Source organism: Lepeophtheirus salmonis, chromosome 1, assembly GCF_016086655.4.
Source record: "Lepeophtheirus salmonis chromosome 1, UVic_Lsal_1.4, whole genome shotgun sequence".
Lineage (NCBI taxonomy): Eukaryota > Metazoa > Arthropoda > Copepoda > Siphonostomatoida > Caligidae > Lepeophtheirus > Lepeophtheirus salmonis.
In genome coordinates, this window is record NC_052131.2 from 40,115,621 (window position 1) to 40,132,641 (window position 17,021).

Here is a 17,021-nt window from a genome sequence, read left to right on the forward strand (position 1 = left end):
ATGATACATGACAGAATCTGCCCTTCAAAGATATGAATATTGTTATATAAAGCAAAATTAATTGATAGAAATGAAAATGTCATGCAGACTACCTTATTCGTCATTATAATATCAATATTCTCAATCAATTTATTATCTTTCATCCCTTGACCTATTCGGCTTGTCTCTTATTAAAAAGTTATGTTATATATATATTGTACATCCTTTGTCAAAAAGATGATTCCCAACTTTAATGGATGAAATGTTTGATACAAATTTCATTTTGTATAATTTTTTACTATGGAATTGTAAGACAATGTTAAAGGTAGTATTTATAGTAATCCAGGTTGAAACACTTAGATTAACCAAGTTGTTTTTTTAATCAAAAACTTTTTCATTTCAGTTCGAAAATGTTGTCTTTGTAGACGAGATATTAATTGTAGCACATGATTTGATATAGAATCTCCAGCAATATACGTGCGTACCATAGAGAAAGCTCTAAGGTACTTACGTACTGAAGAATTAATGTAGGGCTGGAGTGATATTGTACAAACTCAATTAGGTTTGATTTTTAACCATGAATGAAAATATTCTTTTCCCAAGACGAGGTTGAGTGACTGAGTCTGGTTCTACTCCAGATATGGGAAGACTTACACCTTGACTATATGTATTTTGTCTCTAGCAATGATATTATCTAATATTTATTATTATTAAGGAATATAATAAGAATGATTGAACCATGCCGTTTTTCAAGCTGAATCAGAATATACATTAATTATTATGGCTACGAGAGACGTATTTTGGACGTCGGAGTTCAATGAGGTTAACATAACATCTATAAATATATTTGATGGAGAGGTCATTTTTGTTGGAAATGGAAATTCGATTGAGCAATATAATTTTAAAACCGGGGAAAAGTTATCCTTGTTTTTTGATTGTGCTTTATCGCAAGGAGTCACTATCCATGGGTTGGTCCTACAAAATAATCACATTTTTTTCTCCCGGTTATTATAAAAATGTTTTTTTCTTCTTTTTTATCTAGTATTAAACGATTTTCATCTAAATATATAGTATTTGGAGGTCGTGAACTCCGGGTTATTAATCCAAATGGAATATCTGTACTCAGTCTCAAAATAAACGACTGGATCATTGATGTGGTTCAGATAAAAAATGATATCATCATTCTGACCATGACCAATTGCCTTATTAGAATATCTATTGGGAATTTCTCCTCATCAAACCATCAAATTTTCCATTCTACAGAGAAATGCTCTCTTTACTCCGGGCTAATTTTAGTGCAAGAAGACAACTCTGTTCTGGTTTTTGCTGGAACCGCATTTAAAGAAATTTTAATTTGGAACTGTGACTTTAAAAATGATTCTAGCCATTATCCACTTGTTCAAAAGCTACTTGGACATGATGGAGTCATTTTTTCACTTGCTCAATCCAATAACACCTACCTTGTATCGACCTCTGACGATCGAACAGCTCGACTTTGGAAATCTAAAGATGCGTGGAAAAATACGGAGTTGGTGTCTGTTCTAGACGGAGCACATACTTCCAGGATCTTTCGATCTGTCATTGAGGGAGATTATGTTATTTTAGGGGGAGAGGATGGTTTTATTTCAATTTGGAATAAAGAAAATGGCGAGTTTCTAAGACGTTATGAAGGTTCCTCTGCGTCTGTTTGGGGGCTTGATGTTTTTCAAGATAAAGTTGTGGCCTCCAGTGGTGTATCTATAAATATGTGGATGTTAAATTTTGAAAATAATTATAAAGTAGAAGTTCTTGAATTAGCCACAGATTTAGGATCAGACTACGTAAAAGAACTTATTTGTGTGCCAGGAACGAATGACCTCGTATGTTTAACTCAGTGTGGTACTGTCAAATTGAATGATATGACATTATATAAGGATGATAGCCTTGAAAGCTATGGACTTTTGAGTGTGAACGGTTATACACTTTATATTTGTAATCTCCATGGTGACTTATTCGTTTTTAATTTGATAAGTAAAGAATTAGAGAGAAAAACAAAATTAGTGGAGGGTAAAATTTTCTCTTTAGAAGCACTTAACTATGGACGTGTCCTTTTATGTAGCTCTAATGGCCTCATTTCTATTTTTGATCGATCTCTCGAACGTGTTTCTGAGTTTTATATCCCAGTAAAGAATATTAAACAATGGTGGGTCACATGTGCATCATCCATTAACGAGGATCGGTATATGATAGGAAATCGAGATGGAACTCTGTTTTTAGCCAATAAAGTTGTTCTTAGTTCCTTATATCGAGTTCATGGAAAACAAGGAGTAGGGGATATTCAATATGAAGATGAAAAGATCAGATCGATTGGACGAGATGGAACAATGCGAATATTTATAGTTAAAGATGATGATCTTATTCCCTTAAATGTGATAAAGCTCAATTATTCATGGATGGAGAAAATTGTTAGTTCTCCCAGGCGTGGGTTACTATTGCTTGGATTTTATTCAAAAGATTTTATAGTGTATGATCCAGAGCATGAAAAAATAATTTATCAAGTCCCTTGCGGGGGTTGTCATCGATCTTGGGACTTTCGATTCGATCATGAATCGTTTGGTGTCTTTACGTATGTCAAGGACAAGGTTGTTCACCAAGTAGTATTATTGAATATTCTTAATGAAATGGTGATCAAACCAATTTTTCACACAAAGGAGATTAATGCACTTAAAGTCGTAGCATTTGAAAATTCCCAATATCTTCTCACAGGAGGAGAAGATACAAAGTTATTACTACGGAATCTTAAGAATAATAGAATAACATCTAATTTAAAAAGCCATATATCCAATATCAGATGCTTAGATGCGATATTAGATGGTGATTCCATGATTCTTGCTTCAGGTGGAGGCAGAGCTGAGCTTAAATTGTGGAGAATGTTCCCTGATCAAAATATAATCTTGTTAAGTTCATTTTTAATGAAGGGCAATGATAAGAGACGTAAGAAGGTTTGGAGGGATACAAAACTTATTCCAGATGTTGAAACCAGAATAACTTCCGTTACCTTATGGAAGAAAAATGATAGCCTGACATTCATTGTGATTGCTTGTTCGGATGGCTTGCTTAGACTTCTCCAATATGATGCAAATTTTTCGAAGCTACAAATCATTAAAGAATCAGCTGAAGGACCTTCTTGTTTTTTAGTTGTTAAGACCCTTCTATGCAATGGCCAAAAATTTGTAGTGAGTGGTTCAACAAAAGGTGATCTACAAGTTTGGAAGATAGAAGATGATTATTCGTTTAGGGCCATTTCTCAAGTCATAGCTCATCAGTCTGGAATTAACGCCATTGATATATTGGGACATTTTATTGTTACTGGGGGTGATGATGGAGCCATAGCTCAATTTGAATTTCGCAATGGTTGTCTCACTGAAATTAATAGGATCAATGACGCTCATGAGTCCCAAATAACTGGAGTCAAATACATGGACCAGTTTATTTTAAGTTGTGGTGTGGATCAGAAATTCATTACTTGGAGATCATCTGACTTCAGTTTTTATTCTCAAGAAATATCTAGTGTTGCGGATGTTAAAGGCATTGAGGTTTTCAAGGATAAGGTCTTCATTGTTGGTGAAGGAGTTCAGTATTTCAAGCTTATTAGGGGGCAAGGATAAGTAATATTAAAATAATTTCGATAATTGTAAATATTATTTTGATTAGTTTTTGATGATACCTTCAGTTGACTAATAAAAAAATTGTACTGTGCCCTGCAAAAATTAGTTTAATCTCTTTTTTTATTCCTTTAATTCCAAAAAACATATATTATTAGTAGGAATGTGAAAATTGTTTACATCCTCGTGAGTGTAAATCAAAAAGATAAGTATATGTTGCCAATTTTGATAAACGACATATCTGCTGATAGAGCTATCACTTATCAGTGATCACTATAAAAAAGTGTCCTTGCTCGCTAATACGTTTTAATTTTCAAAATAGTGAGAATTAAATAATTAATGAGAGCACTAATATTTTGCAGGGCATGAGAATATACTTTTTTTTTAATTTATACTAACAGAGGATTTCGGTAATTTTCCCATCCCTTAAAATATCAAGATATTTAAAGACATCTCTAAGTATCTTAATAATTATTGGGCTTCATTTATCCGAAACTAGGCATGTCGCAGATAGGTGAGTTGAAAGGGCAAATTGCATCTGACTATTATAATTTATAACATAACAAATTCAAATTGATTTCACCTTAAAATATGATATATGAATAGGCAATGATTAATGACGTATCTAAGAATTCATTAGAAGAGGGTATTTAAAAACCCTCTTAGCTGCTCTCTTATTCCAACAACACTATGTAAAACAGTAATCAGTATTCAGATACATTTATACAAGTTATAGTTCTTTTCTTTCTGAATATGTGCCAAAATATCGCAGATTGAGTCGATTTGTGGTAGTTAAATAATTCCCTAAAAGAGGATATTTTTCCTCTCACTTCTTTTACATCAAGTCTGCTGTTGAAGAAATTTATTCTTTTTTTATAAAGAATAATTTGACAATAAACAATTGGAAAAATGAATAGTTAGAGAATAGAGAATCTAAGGGTTGTTCTAAGTCAGGCAATCTTGTAGCGAAGAGATCCAAGTAACTTAGCAGAGTTAAGAGAGAATTTGATGTTAAAAAGTTCAAAGGACTATAGGATTTAGATTGATTAAATTCCCAAGGGAATTATGTTAATGAAAACCTCGTGGAGAGAGCCAGCTCCATGGACGATATCTGAAGCCAACAATCACTGTGTCCATGCTTTCGAAAAGCTCCGCATTCAGAGAGAACAAGGAAGATTTTGCGATGTGACATTGTCGATACAGGGCAGGACGTTCCCTGCCCATCGATGTGTACTGGCTTCTTGCTCTCCTTGGTTTGATACAAATCTTAAAGTAAATACAAAATATTGTTTCCTTCTGCTCTTAATTATAAATCTTGTTAGGACTTATATTAATGATGATTATTATATTGCAGGTCTACAAAACGACTAAAGAAACCGTGGAAGTCACTCAATGCAAAAATTATGAAATATTTCACCAGCTTCTGACTTACTGCTACACTGGTCAAATCATCGTAGATAAAAATAATGTTCCTGAGTTACTACACCTTTCCAATTACTACGCCATTTTTAAACTCAAGTCCTACTGCTCTGAGTACTTGGAGCGAAATCTGAACTCTCGTAATTGCGTTTTTGTTTTAGAAATGGCTCTAAAATACTGTCTCTCTGATCTCATGAAACAATCCTTTTCCTTTCTTGAAAGAAATTTCTCTACCATCTACTCCCGTCCCGAAATGTTAAATCAAACATCTATTAATTCAATATCAGCATTTCTTGCAGAAAAGTCATGGAATTTGAGTCAAGAGCTTGTACTCAAATTCATTGCCTTATGGGTAAATGCGGATATTTCTTCACGAAAGGATGGACTTCCTTCTCTTTTAGATTTAGTCAATTGGTCACAAATCGATACTGGATTCCTAAGTGATCATTTGGAAAAGGAACCTCTCTACTATAATTCCTCAGATTCACTCTTTATCATTCTCAATACTCTTCATCGAAATTCAATTTATCTTGGTCCAAAATATCATGACATTTATCAAAATTTACAAGATCAAGACCTTGAATTAGATGACTCCAATTCCTTCCTTTCTCTCGCAATCAATTCTGCTGTGAAGGAACTCGAACACTCAGATGTAGATCCAGACTGGTTTTTACAGAGTGATCCGACCAGTGACCCACCTGCATATACCAATAACTATAGTTCTTCCAGAAATGGGCCAAACATAATCCCCACTGGCCCCACGTCAAATGAAAGACCCATTCTAAATAAGCAACAACAAACAACATCTACAGATTTTGATTTTAACTCTGTCGAAACAGAGTATCAAATCGTCGAACAGGTAATCAATGAGCAGAGATGGCACGAAGAAAGGTCCAAATACAAGGATATCAACTCCTCCATTAAACGATATGATCCCAAGTTTCGAGCATTAACAGAGGCTTTTAGAAAAATGGAGGACTTGGAAAATTCTTCTTCTTCCAATTCACTTCATCAAAAAAACAACGAAGTCTTACTTGGAGAACAGTCAACTAGTACCTCCATGACAACAGGGCTTCCGGCACCAAAGACTAACAGTGCTTCCACAAATTTACACCACACTCAAGAAATGATCAACACGGATATGAGTTCATATAACAAAGAATATTCACAGCTGCCTCTTCCTAAAAATAATGAAATGAATCGTCAAGAACAAAACTCTGGCGTTCATGATAATAGATTTGTGGATTACTCCTCAACCCAACTGCCACCTTCTTCTCAAATATCCCATGGAAACCATGAGAGTGGGAAGTTTTTCAAGTATTCAAACGATATACATTCAAATGAGAAACAAATTCATGATCAAGATATTCGGTATTACAAATATTCTTCAATGCCTCACGTCTCGTCCAAAAGTATCAATACAACATCCTCAGCCACTCCTGCTAACAATATCATTCAAACTGTGGAGTCAAATTTGAAGATTCTACAGAGTGATGTCATAATAGATCAGAGAATGATTGTACGAGAGGACATTATGAGCGCTGTTTCTAATTCTAGAAATGATTCCATTCGATATGAAACAGAAAATAAGGAGCCGGACAAATACTTTAAACACCCATCCTCACTCGTCTATAATAATAGTAATAAAAATTATGATACTCAGAACTCTTGGATTATGAATAACAGAGAAACCCCTCCTCCATCTCCTCATGTGAATGAACAGAATATTTATAAAAATGTGGTAGCAATTCATTCATCAACAGTTCCACTTCCTTCAAATTCAGAGTCTAATAATATTTTACACAATCATGAATCTGGACTCACCGAAAATCGGTATGATTCTTGTCATAAAACTATATCTCAGTCAGATGTCTTAGATGAATGCGAGGATACAATCAACAAATTTCCAAGATATTACCCTTCTTATAGTAGTACTAATAATCCCAAAAATGGTCAAATTGATAATGATAATTTCCAAGAGGAGTTAGTTCGAGGAAATTCTCAATTATCGGATCCTCAGCCATGTAATAGTAGTACAAGTGGCGACAATAGTAGTAGTAGTAGTAATGCCATTTGCATCAATCTCCAAAATCGTTATGTACCTGCAAGCTCCGACTCTGAGCACATTTTTGTTAGTGCTATGGATCGGTATACTAGAGGAGGGAAAGGGTTCTCCAATTCTAGTTGTGCTAATGGATCAACACATGTGGATCAACAACAGCTGGATCCTCTAATCGTTCAAACAGAAAGGACTCAGACACCTATTTCTCATACTGCATCCAAGATGGGAACTCATAATTTAATAATTGAGAACGAGGAAGACTTGGATAGGAGCATAATTCATTCGTCTGATGAAGGAGAGGAAGGCCCTGTTGATTATGTCGTTGCTACTTCACCTCGTATTGATGATGAATCTTTCGCTAATTCATCCTCTTCGGATGAAGTGCCTCGTATTGCTAAAATCAAAATCAAAAAAATCCCGGGAGGCTTGTCCAAACATATCAAATCTAAGAATAAAAAACTTTCTTCTCTGTCTCCGAAGAAGAAAATTCAATCTAAAATATCGGCTGAAAAACTAAAAAAATGTCTTGTTGCTGGTGATAATGAGACTGGGAGAGTCACACTTCCTAAACCTTCTCCTCCTACGGAGCAGCAACCTCAACAGCAACTCCATATTAAAAAGGCTAAACTACTTGCTGAACACCGCCAATCCGAAGTTTTAAACACTGACAACCGCTCTGGAAAGGACGAACCCCATCATTCTTCAAAAGAGGATCAGAAATTTAACAAAGACTTTATTGACGAGGAGGAAAGCGATAATAGTATAGTACCCATAAAAAAAGCCGTTCCATATCAGTGTCCTGAACGCCCTTACTGGACTCTCAACAAAACTCGCATGAGATTTCATAGTAAAATGCATGAAACATCCGACTCCAAAAATTACAAATGTCCAATGTGTGATATCACTATTAAGTGGAAACAGGGACTTCGAGCTCATATAATTTGCAATCATATCAAAGGACCTCCTTTCAAATGTGATCTCTGTGATTATACAAATGATTCTCTCCAACCCGTCTTGAGACATCGAAAGTCTCACAGTGAAATCAAACCTTTTGCTTGCTCGCAGTGTTCTCACAAGACCAAAACTAAAAAACTTTTAGTTGCTCACATAAAACGAATACACGGACGTGATGAGGAAAAACTTCCATGCAGTCTCTGTCCCAAACACTTTGTCTCACAAAGAGACTTGGACCTTCATCAACTCTCTCATTCCACTGAACAAAAATTTACTTGCGATATTTGTGGATTCAAAACTAAATATAAATCCTATTTAATGACCCATTCCAGAATTCATACCGGCCAAACCCTTAGATGCCAATTGTGTAGCTTTAGTACACTCCGAAGAATTCATTTAGATGCACACATTAAAACACATACGGGTGAAAAAAACTTTGTCTGTGATGTCTGTAAAAAAGCATTCATTGAAAAGTCTCAGCTCAAAAGACATTCTGTTATTCATAGTGGAGAAAAACCATTTGCCTGTCACATTTGTCCATTTCGATCTAATCGTAAAGATAAATTAAAAAACCATGTTACAAAAAAACATGGTAATGAAAGTAAGGCTAAAGATTCAGCAAGTCAGTCATAATAATATTATGTTTTGTATCCTTTTCTCTAGTCATATTAATCCATATTTTATGCAGCCTTTATATTGTGATTTTATACGCATTCATGCCATTTCTTTTTTTATACTTGAGTACTTATTGATTTTTTTTTTGTGTTCCTATTATTTCTTAGAAAAAAAAAATCATTATAAATAACCACCTTGCTTAGGATTTCTTTAAATTGATTCTCAAAAATTATCAAATTACGAAATGGGTTTTTGTGTTGAGTTTTTTTTTTCAGCAATATATTCATTATTCATTTGATGGGATTACGAATATCTTTGAATTTGTAATCTTATTTTCATTAATTATAATTATAGGATTTCCTTTTTCACCAAAAATATAATATGCCAATTAAATAAAGTAGTTTGCAGAATGCATACTGCCTGGCTAAAAAAATATTCTTTTAAATGGGAATCAAGTCTTATATTGAAGCCTTAATTTTGTGAGTGCGATTTGAGTTCAATGAGACTTAAGCCTTAATCGGGCACTCCCAGAACTCGATATAATTATAAATAAATAACTCAAGGATGTTGTTATATGTCATAGAAGGACTAAATTTGAATAAAACGTGTTTTTTTTTATAATTTTGAGTTTTGGCATAAATTGTAAAATTATGAAGCTTCTAAAAACAGTCATTGGCTCTTTAGATGACCACCTGTCTTCCCTTTATAAGCGACCATCACTTCATCAATTGACTGTTTCAGAGTTTAAGTTTAATTCCCAAGGTTGTGCCCTTATTGGTAAAGCGGTTCCAGTTCTTGAACTGCAAGAAATGGAACCGACAAAGTCGAATCGACACCGCAATATATTGCTTATCGGTCTTGGTTCTTGTGCTTTTGTTCATATAAAAAAAATATAATATACCTAGGTATATTATAAAAAATAAATTACCTTTAATCAACAAGTCAATTTTATGCGTTTCTTCTATGCAATTTCGACGTTTTCTAATGATTTTTTTACGTCATTAGGGTGATATAATTTATCTGAGTTCCAAATAGCTAAGGGCTTCTTATGGATTTGGAAGTGTTGTTTTAAGCATCAAAGTACCATGAAAAGTACTAGAATGGTGTAATACTTTTTGGTTCCTGAGTTAGTAATGTTAAGATTGCGAAGGGAATTTTTGAGTCTTCATGTTACTAAAAAAAGGTCACTTGACCGGTAATGAGTTAAGTGTAAAGTTATGTTCTTTGCCGGTGAAAGAATACCTTTAATTAATTATAATGGATGTCTATTTTCTTCACTTATATACTGTAATTCTAATTATACATATATATGTGAGCCGTCAACACTAAACAAGCTATAAGGGTTTTTCTCAAAATTGACTCTGGATTATATTTGTGCTCTTCAACTCTATTAATAAATTATTATGAATTGTCTTTTGGAGGCACCGCAAAATGGACAAAAAGTTCAAATAAAAAAAAGCATCATCGTAATGAAATAAATAGAAATTGAGGAATTTTATTTTAGCGAACATATCGGATCCCAAATAAGTCTTACAAATAATATAAAGATCTTAAACTATTTAACATTCTTGAGCATTTCAAATCATCCCAGACATTTGAATACAAAATTATAATGGATTGAAATAAGTCTATAAAATATTGGGCTGTATACATATATGGAGTTAAAAAACCATTTCTTGATTTTTGTTTATGATTGTTTTTGTGTTAACACACCACATTATATTTAATATTGTACACTATGTATTTTGCTTCAAAGCAATGAATTTTGTCCTTATAAATGTACATACCTTTTCTTGGTATATTTGTTTATATGTTCATAGGTAAATTAATTGTGGGAAAAATGAAAAATATTATCTGGTCGGTTTTTCAGATAAATTACAATTACAAATATTTCTATTCAATTCTTTAAAAAAAGAAAAAAAAATACAACGCACATTATGTTATTAGCGAAATTTGAGTAATTTTTTAGCCAGTTTTAGTGACTACTTAGTTATAGGTATATATAACTTGGTAGTTATAGTAACTTACATAATTGAGAGCCCTTTCTGTTTTATTTCTCTGCGCATGCGTTGATAATAAGTATCTATTTAGTTAAGGAGTTAGTTATCATCATCAATGTACGATCCAAGTTATATTGAGTCACCATCATCACTGAAAAACATTGGTATCTTTTTGAGGAGGATTCGAAGTAGGACGTTTTATTTAAATACTATTATTTATTGGTCATATTTCATTTAAGAGTGAAGATCCATATTATTACTTAAATAAGTTTGTTTAAGTATGAGATGAATCAAATTCCTTCATGGAGTTTCTCTGAAGGGTAATTTTTTACACTTTCTGGATATGAGTTTTAGTAGTGGTATGGCTGACATACTTCTCATATAGCTAGTCATTTATGACCCATAATTAATTAATTTATAGGAGTATTTTATAAAATATATTATTTATAAGTCGTTAAAAACAATGTTTATTAGTAAATAGTGAAATAAAATTGAATAATCACGTTTCTGGTATCAACTATGTAATTAAATTATAACTTTTCATTTATTAAAGATGTCTTATATTATATTATAACCACATATAATTATTAAATGTATTTACATCGATAGTGAATTTATTGATTAATTAATTATAATTTTTGGAAAATTTGTACTATGATGATGTAAGTATATGATCTCTAAAATAATTATTGAGTCAATTTTTGCCAACTTTTAATTGTTTTACGATTTACACGTGATTGGTTTTTTTCCGAAGAAAAAAAAAAGAAAAACTACCAATGTTTTTTACATCACTCAATCTCTAATGGAGTAAATATGCATAGTTCAAAGACTGTACGACCTCGGCCGGTTCGTAAAAAAATACAAATTCTTCACTTTATCTGATTTTCTCTTTTCAAATCGTAAATTATAATGCTCCTCAGTGGAAATAAAAGAACAAATCGATCATCATAGATGAGATATAATCGATCATATAATATTAATAAAACAGAGAGAAATCATATTAATAATTGTAGCAGGACCGGGCTTAACTTTTACAAAGTCCAATGCAAAACAGATTACACGGGACCAAAATTTACATATAGGTAGGGATAAGGATAATAACTGAGGCCAAGGCCGGTTTTACCTTGAGCAGGGTCTGGTGCAAAAATAAATGTGTGAGTTTTTTTGCAAAGATTTTGACATGTTCCACAAGTGACAAATTTTCTCCTCGTAATATTTTATTGAGTACAAAGGTATTTTATTTTTTTGATGACAAGTGATGACTGTAGTGTGTTTAATTTTTGACAATAAACGATCAAAAATGATAACAAAATATCATAAAAATTATTACATTGTAGTGTGTTGTTTCATGTTTTAAAAATCAAAAATTGATTAAAGATGATGGAGAAATGATATTGGGCAACTTTTGCTGATTATCAAGTTGCATATAATCAGCCTATTTAATGGACTAGGCAATGGCCATATATAAGTCGAGATACACTTCTTAAACTTAGCATATAATCATGTCTATTAGAATATGTATGATTATGACGATAGCGAATCGTAACATCTGTGACTATCCTATAATTTACTTTTGTTAGCTTTATGACTAATGATGTTCCACTTTTGTGAACTGTTGCTTTTGCTTGAAGTTATTTTTTTGTGTGTAATTTTATAATATGGGAAAGTGTAGAATCAAAGAATAAATACACAAGCATCCTTAAATTTCTTAGTTATAAGTTATAACTTATAGATAATGTAAAAATAAAATAAAAATAGAGAAGTCTTGTGTACTTCTCTTCTCCTCTGTCACAATGGATTCCATCTTCAAACGCGGTGTTATCCTACGGACATATAAATTTAAGTTTTATTTTGGTGAGTTGTCGATTTATCTTATCTTTGTTAGTATTTTGATTGGTTGAATTCGAATCAACTTTTTTTAATTTGAGCAATAGAGAGTTTCTACGTGACGTCCAGATTGTTGATGTCGGCCATCTTGATGTTCTAAACAACAAAGTTGTATAAGAAGAAATATCCTTTTTTCATATAGATTAATACAAATCGTGAACTACTGTTGTATATTTGAATGTCAGAATATACATTTTTCTCCAATTATCTAACTTTTTACGATACTTTTACGTACATAATAATTTGATTTAATTCAAATATCTCGGCTTTTCTTTGTTATCAAATTATATTACTACATATACAGGTGTAGAGTCTTTTTAATTTATAAAGCTGTTTGATAAAGTTTCTCCAATATTTTTTTCAAATTTGTCCATTTTAATCAAAGAATATACAATTAACTCTAGGCACCCAAGGTAGCGTCGCTTCGGTTTATTATGTATTCTGCGGCGTCAGTGAAACGTTCAATAGAGGAAAATATTGTATTTCTGCAAATATTATAGTTATTTATAGGCTAAATTATGAAAATAAGAATGTATAACTATGTAATAACATATTTCAAATACATATTAGGTTCTGATATATAATAAAGCTCCCCATTAGGGATATATATTTTTCATAGACAGTAAAGGTTTAAGTCAACAATACTGGTTTTAAATGAAAACGTTTTATTCCCTACTCTTAAATGACGGTTAGTTGAATAGCTGAAAATTATACCAATTGATTTTAGGCCTTTTTTTAATTTCTCTTTTTGTAGGAAAGTATGCAAGACACAATAAAAATATCAATAAATCCTATGAACTCGTTTTTTTTAACTAATTAACAGGTGAATTGGCCAAATATTGTATTGTAATTTGAGGTATTTTTCATCCAACTTTTATGAAGGAAAGGTTGAGAGATTCAATAAATATTGATACGTTCTCATTAATTTAAATTTAATTTTAAAACTAGCTAAATTAAAGAAAAAAATAGCTTTAAAAATCACATTTATAACTCTACTGAAGACTTTTTTGCCGTTTCTGGGGTTTTATATGAACTCATGAAATATCAAGTTTTTTTGTGAGATAGTCCATGTTGAAAATTGAATGAAAATAAAGTCAACGTTTAATTACAGATAGTATCTGTCATTGCTGGGAGTATTAGGGGTTGACAGACAGACACACTTTACTTTATTACAACAGAAGATAACTCCCCAACAAATCATCAGTATTATTATTCCTTTTTCATGAGCACTCACACATAGTTACTCAATACTTTGACGTTTTTCTCTTCACGAAGGAAAGAATAATGATAACAGCTAGAGAAAATAAGACAACAAATACAAAACTCTCACAATAAAAAATGCTTAGGATTTACAACCCTTAATATATGTTGTCTCCTTTTTTAATTCAATATGACGGGCTGAACAATAGCTACACACGCTCGTTACTACATTGTTATTTCGTTCATCAAATAGAAAACTAAAAATTGAGTTACCCTGTAACATCAAGACAAACTTTACTTTATTAATAAAGGACGGCTGGGTAAAACAAAAATATACAATCTATTTTGTTGCCAGCTATCGATGCTTCTGGTTCTTTTCTTCTAATAATTGTATTTCATAGTTGAGAAGAATGATCTAACTACTAACGTTTATGGGGCTTATTTTTTTTTTTTTTTTTTTGAGGAAAGGTTACGTGGTGCAAAAAGAGGTGATAAATATGAACTCCTTTTTTCTTTTCTTTATCAGTATAACGCGCACGCCCTTTTCAACATTTTTATTTGTTCTAAGTTCTAAGAAATAACAATGTTCCCTTGAGCGTGCGCGTCATATTAAAAAAGAAAAAAGAAAAAGAAGTACAACTATATTCATATTTTTTTTTTTATAAAACGCGCTAAGCAATATTGTTAATTTATAGATAAAGTATTTATGTAGGTATGATAACAAAGTAGAGGGCGACACCGATCATCTTTTCACAAGGGAGTTATGTAGCTCCAACATATGATTTGTTTTCAAACCAGTTCTTCAACGAATGTTTGATTATTGAATGATTAAACATTGTTTGATTTGAATACTGTTTTTGGCAAAGTTTCGCAAAAGTGTATTATATTTATTTAGTTTAACGTTTACATAAAGATCCTAAATTCCTAATTTCAACATACTTTATATGTACTATATATCATGTCGATTAAGAGTTTCAAAGAATGGTACTATAAATTATTTAGAAAAGATGGATACTCCACATAGAGAAGACATCATAACAAAAAGGGTAAAATTTGCAAGACATTTTAGAAAAAAAAAAAAAATCTACCATGAGGATGAATGTAATGAACTACTGAAGAGAAAGATGTTGAAGGAAATATACAAGGAAGATAGTTTAAGGAAAAAATAGAACAAAAATTAAAAAAGGTTGATTTAAAAACAGCATTTAATTATGTTAAAAATATCGAAGATTGGACTAAAAATGAGGTTTTAGATATTTTAAAAGGAAAAGTTATAGAAAAAAATGCATGCTATTTATGGCTTATAGATTTAAAACTTGAAACCTTTAATGACAAAGTGGAATATTTTAATTTAGATAAAATATGTTCTAATATTTCATATCGGTCTCAAACCGAAAATTACGACACCACAGAAGAAAGTGAATTGTCAGTGTTTGCTTTAGGAGCTGATTTTTTAGTTAAAGATTTAATTTTTTTTTGATTAACATATTCTTATAATATTTTTATTAGTATAATTTGTAGAATGTATATAAATATTTAATAGTTATGCAATGAATTAGTCTTTACTTCTTGAAATAGAGATTATTACTTAATTAATAATGATTAAACTACACAAATAATATATATTAATATAGATTTCTAATTTTTTTTGGGTGCTTTCATTAAGTTTATTAATAAGTATACGTCATGTTTATTATGATTTGTGACGTCATTTTCAAATTTGCAGTGCCAACTAGTGTTCCAATAGATGAAATATACACAAGTTGATCATAAACAAAGGGAGAAACAAAAAAACAAATAAACAAGAAAAGGTTTTAATATTTTGCAACAAAAAATTGCTATTAATCGCTATATATCCAACCAATTAAGATAATTTTGTTGCCATTGCAATATGCAGATAAAATTACGTAATCGATATTATATAAAAAATACAAAAATATGCTATTTTTATTTTTTGTTTATATACCTAATTGATGCATTTGTAAAATACACTAAAAAAGGATGCCTTTCCAAATATCCAGACACATCTTTGCTTTATTAATATTCTATCGAGAGTAACAGGCATTTATCAGAGTTATAAGGCGTTGAGGAACAGACAAAATTTGCTTTAATAATATATATTTGCTTTATTAATATAGTAGATTATTCTTCAAGAAAACATGAGTGTTACGCAGTGTTTATCGTATGCATATTCATACTTAATTACTCAATACTTAAATGTTCTCTCCTCAAGAATGAAATAATAATGATAGCAGACTTTGAGCAATAAAAACATGGTTCGGGTTGCCAACAATACACAACTCGCATGCTAAAAAATGCTTAGTATTGTTAACAATATATATATTGTATATATGTATTTAATATAATTTTCATTTCTTTTTTTTATATGAGAGAATGAACGTTAACATGTTCATTGCTTGACCTAATCCGAAGTAACATTAATTGATTTTTATTTTATACTAGCAAAGGGTTACCCAGCGTTACTCGGGCCAAGGAGGGAGTGGGAAATCACATTGTGAAGTAGAATTTATTGCCATTGTAAAGTGGAATACAACTCTCAAGATATTTTTCGTACGTACAATAGCAAATTTTTTTTTGGAGAATGGTGTGGTCGAACAAATAACCCTCGATAACTTGTTAATTTTTGCAAATATTGCAAAAAAATTGTAATGAAATGTTTCGGAAATTAAAAATATTATATTGCATTTAATTTGTTAAGGTTTATAATTTTTTGTCCAAAATGCAATGTTTTGTGGCGTTTAGTCTTAAAAATTGAAAATTACCGTTTAATAAATTAAACAAAAATACATTTTAAAAGAATCTTCAGAAAATGACCGATATTTCAATTAAATATCATTTTTTATGTGTCAGATATATATGTAAACAAATCTCCAGACAATTTTTTACAAACTTTATTTTATCTAAGAATCCCATTATTCCATTGAAAATACTTTTTTTTGCACACGAAAAAAGACGAAATTGTAAATGTCACCGATTTCTTTTTTTGCCCATAACTTATTAATTTGGAATAAATTAAGCAAAAGTCCTTTGTAAAATATTTGTTTTTTGAGATGTCAGTCACTTTTTGATTTATAACTTAACATTCTATCTAGTCTCTTTGAACTTAAAAAAACAATCTTTGTGTTTTGGGTATAGAATAAACCCACCTTATATGACCGACCCCAAAATCAGCACCCCTGTCTTAGCCTGACCAAAAGAGTTCCAACGAGGCAACCATGAAAAGTTTCAGCCTCTGAGGCC

At 31.4% G+C, this 17,021-nt stretch overlaps 3 protein-coding genes across 6 annotated transcripts in view; all 3 read left to right on the forward strand.

Annotated features, from left to right (window-relative positions):
- The first annotated feature begins 643 nt into the window (after positions 1–643).
- LOC121127764 (uncharacterized) lies at positions 644–3,728 on the forward strand. The gene is made up of 2 exons (XM_040723253.2): positions 644–947; positions 1,022–3,728. The coding sequence occupies exons 1-2, from the start codon at positions 760–762 to the stop codon at positions 3,624–3,626; spliced, it is 2,793 nt and encodes a 930-aa protein (XP_040579187.1). The 5' UTR covers positions 644–759; the 3' UTR covers positions 3,627–3,728.
- On the forward strand, positions 3,128–9,294 carry LOC121127756 (uncharacterized). The gene is made up of 2 exons (XM_040723242.2): positions 3,128–4,895; positions 4,978–9,294. Exons 1-2 carry the CDS (start codon positions 4,689–4,691, stop codon positions 8,689–8,691), a joined length of 3,921 nt encoding a protein of 1,306 aa, XP_040579176.1. The 5' UTR covers positions 3,128–4,688; the 3' UTR covers positions 8,692–9,294.
- A 1,359-nt stretch (positions 9,295–10,653) lies between these two features.
- LOC121127748 (putative polypeptide N-acetylgalactosaminyltransferase 9) overlaps positions 10,654–17,021 on the forward strand; it is a 60,700-nt gene continuing 54,332 nt past the window's right edge. For 2 of the 4 annotated variants that reach the window (XM_071892881.1, XM_071892870.1), the window contains exon 1: positions 12,273–12,527. The gene's annotated coding sequence lies outside the window, so the exon portion shown is untranslated. Of the gene's footprint in view, positions 10,862–12,272; positions 12,528–17,021 lie in introns of those variants that run through there. The other 2 variants (XM_071892866.1, XM_071892854.1) reach the window with 2 other exon arrangements.

Excerpts from the sequence above, each read along its gene's own strand:
- LOC121127764 (XM_040723253.2), top strand. The coding sequence starts at position 760 with ATGGCTACGAGAGACGTATTTTGGACGTCGGAGTTCAATGAGGTTAAC. Across the intron at positions 948-1,021 it reads CAAGGAGTCACTATCCATGG|TATTAAACGATTTTCATCTA; the intron begins GTTGGTCCTACA and ends TTTTTTATCTAG.
- LOC121127756 (XM_040723242.2), top strand. The coding sequence starts at position 4,689 with ATGTTAATGAAAACCTCGTGGAGAGAGCCAGCTCCATGGACGATATCT. Across the intron at positions 4,896-4,977 it reads GGTTTGATACAAATCTTAAA|GTCTACAAAACGACTAAAGA; the intron begins GTAAATACAAAA and ends ATTATATTGCAG.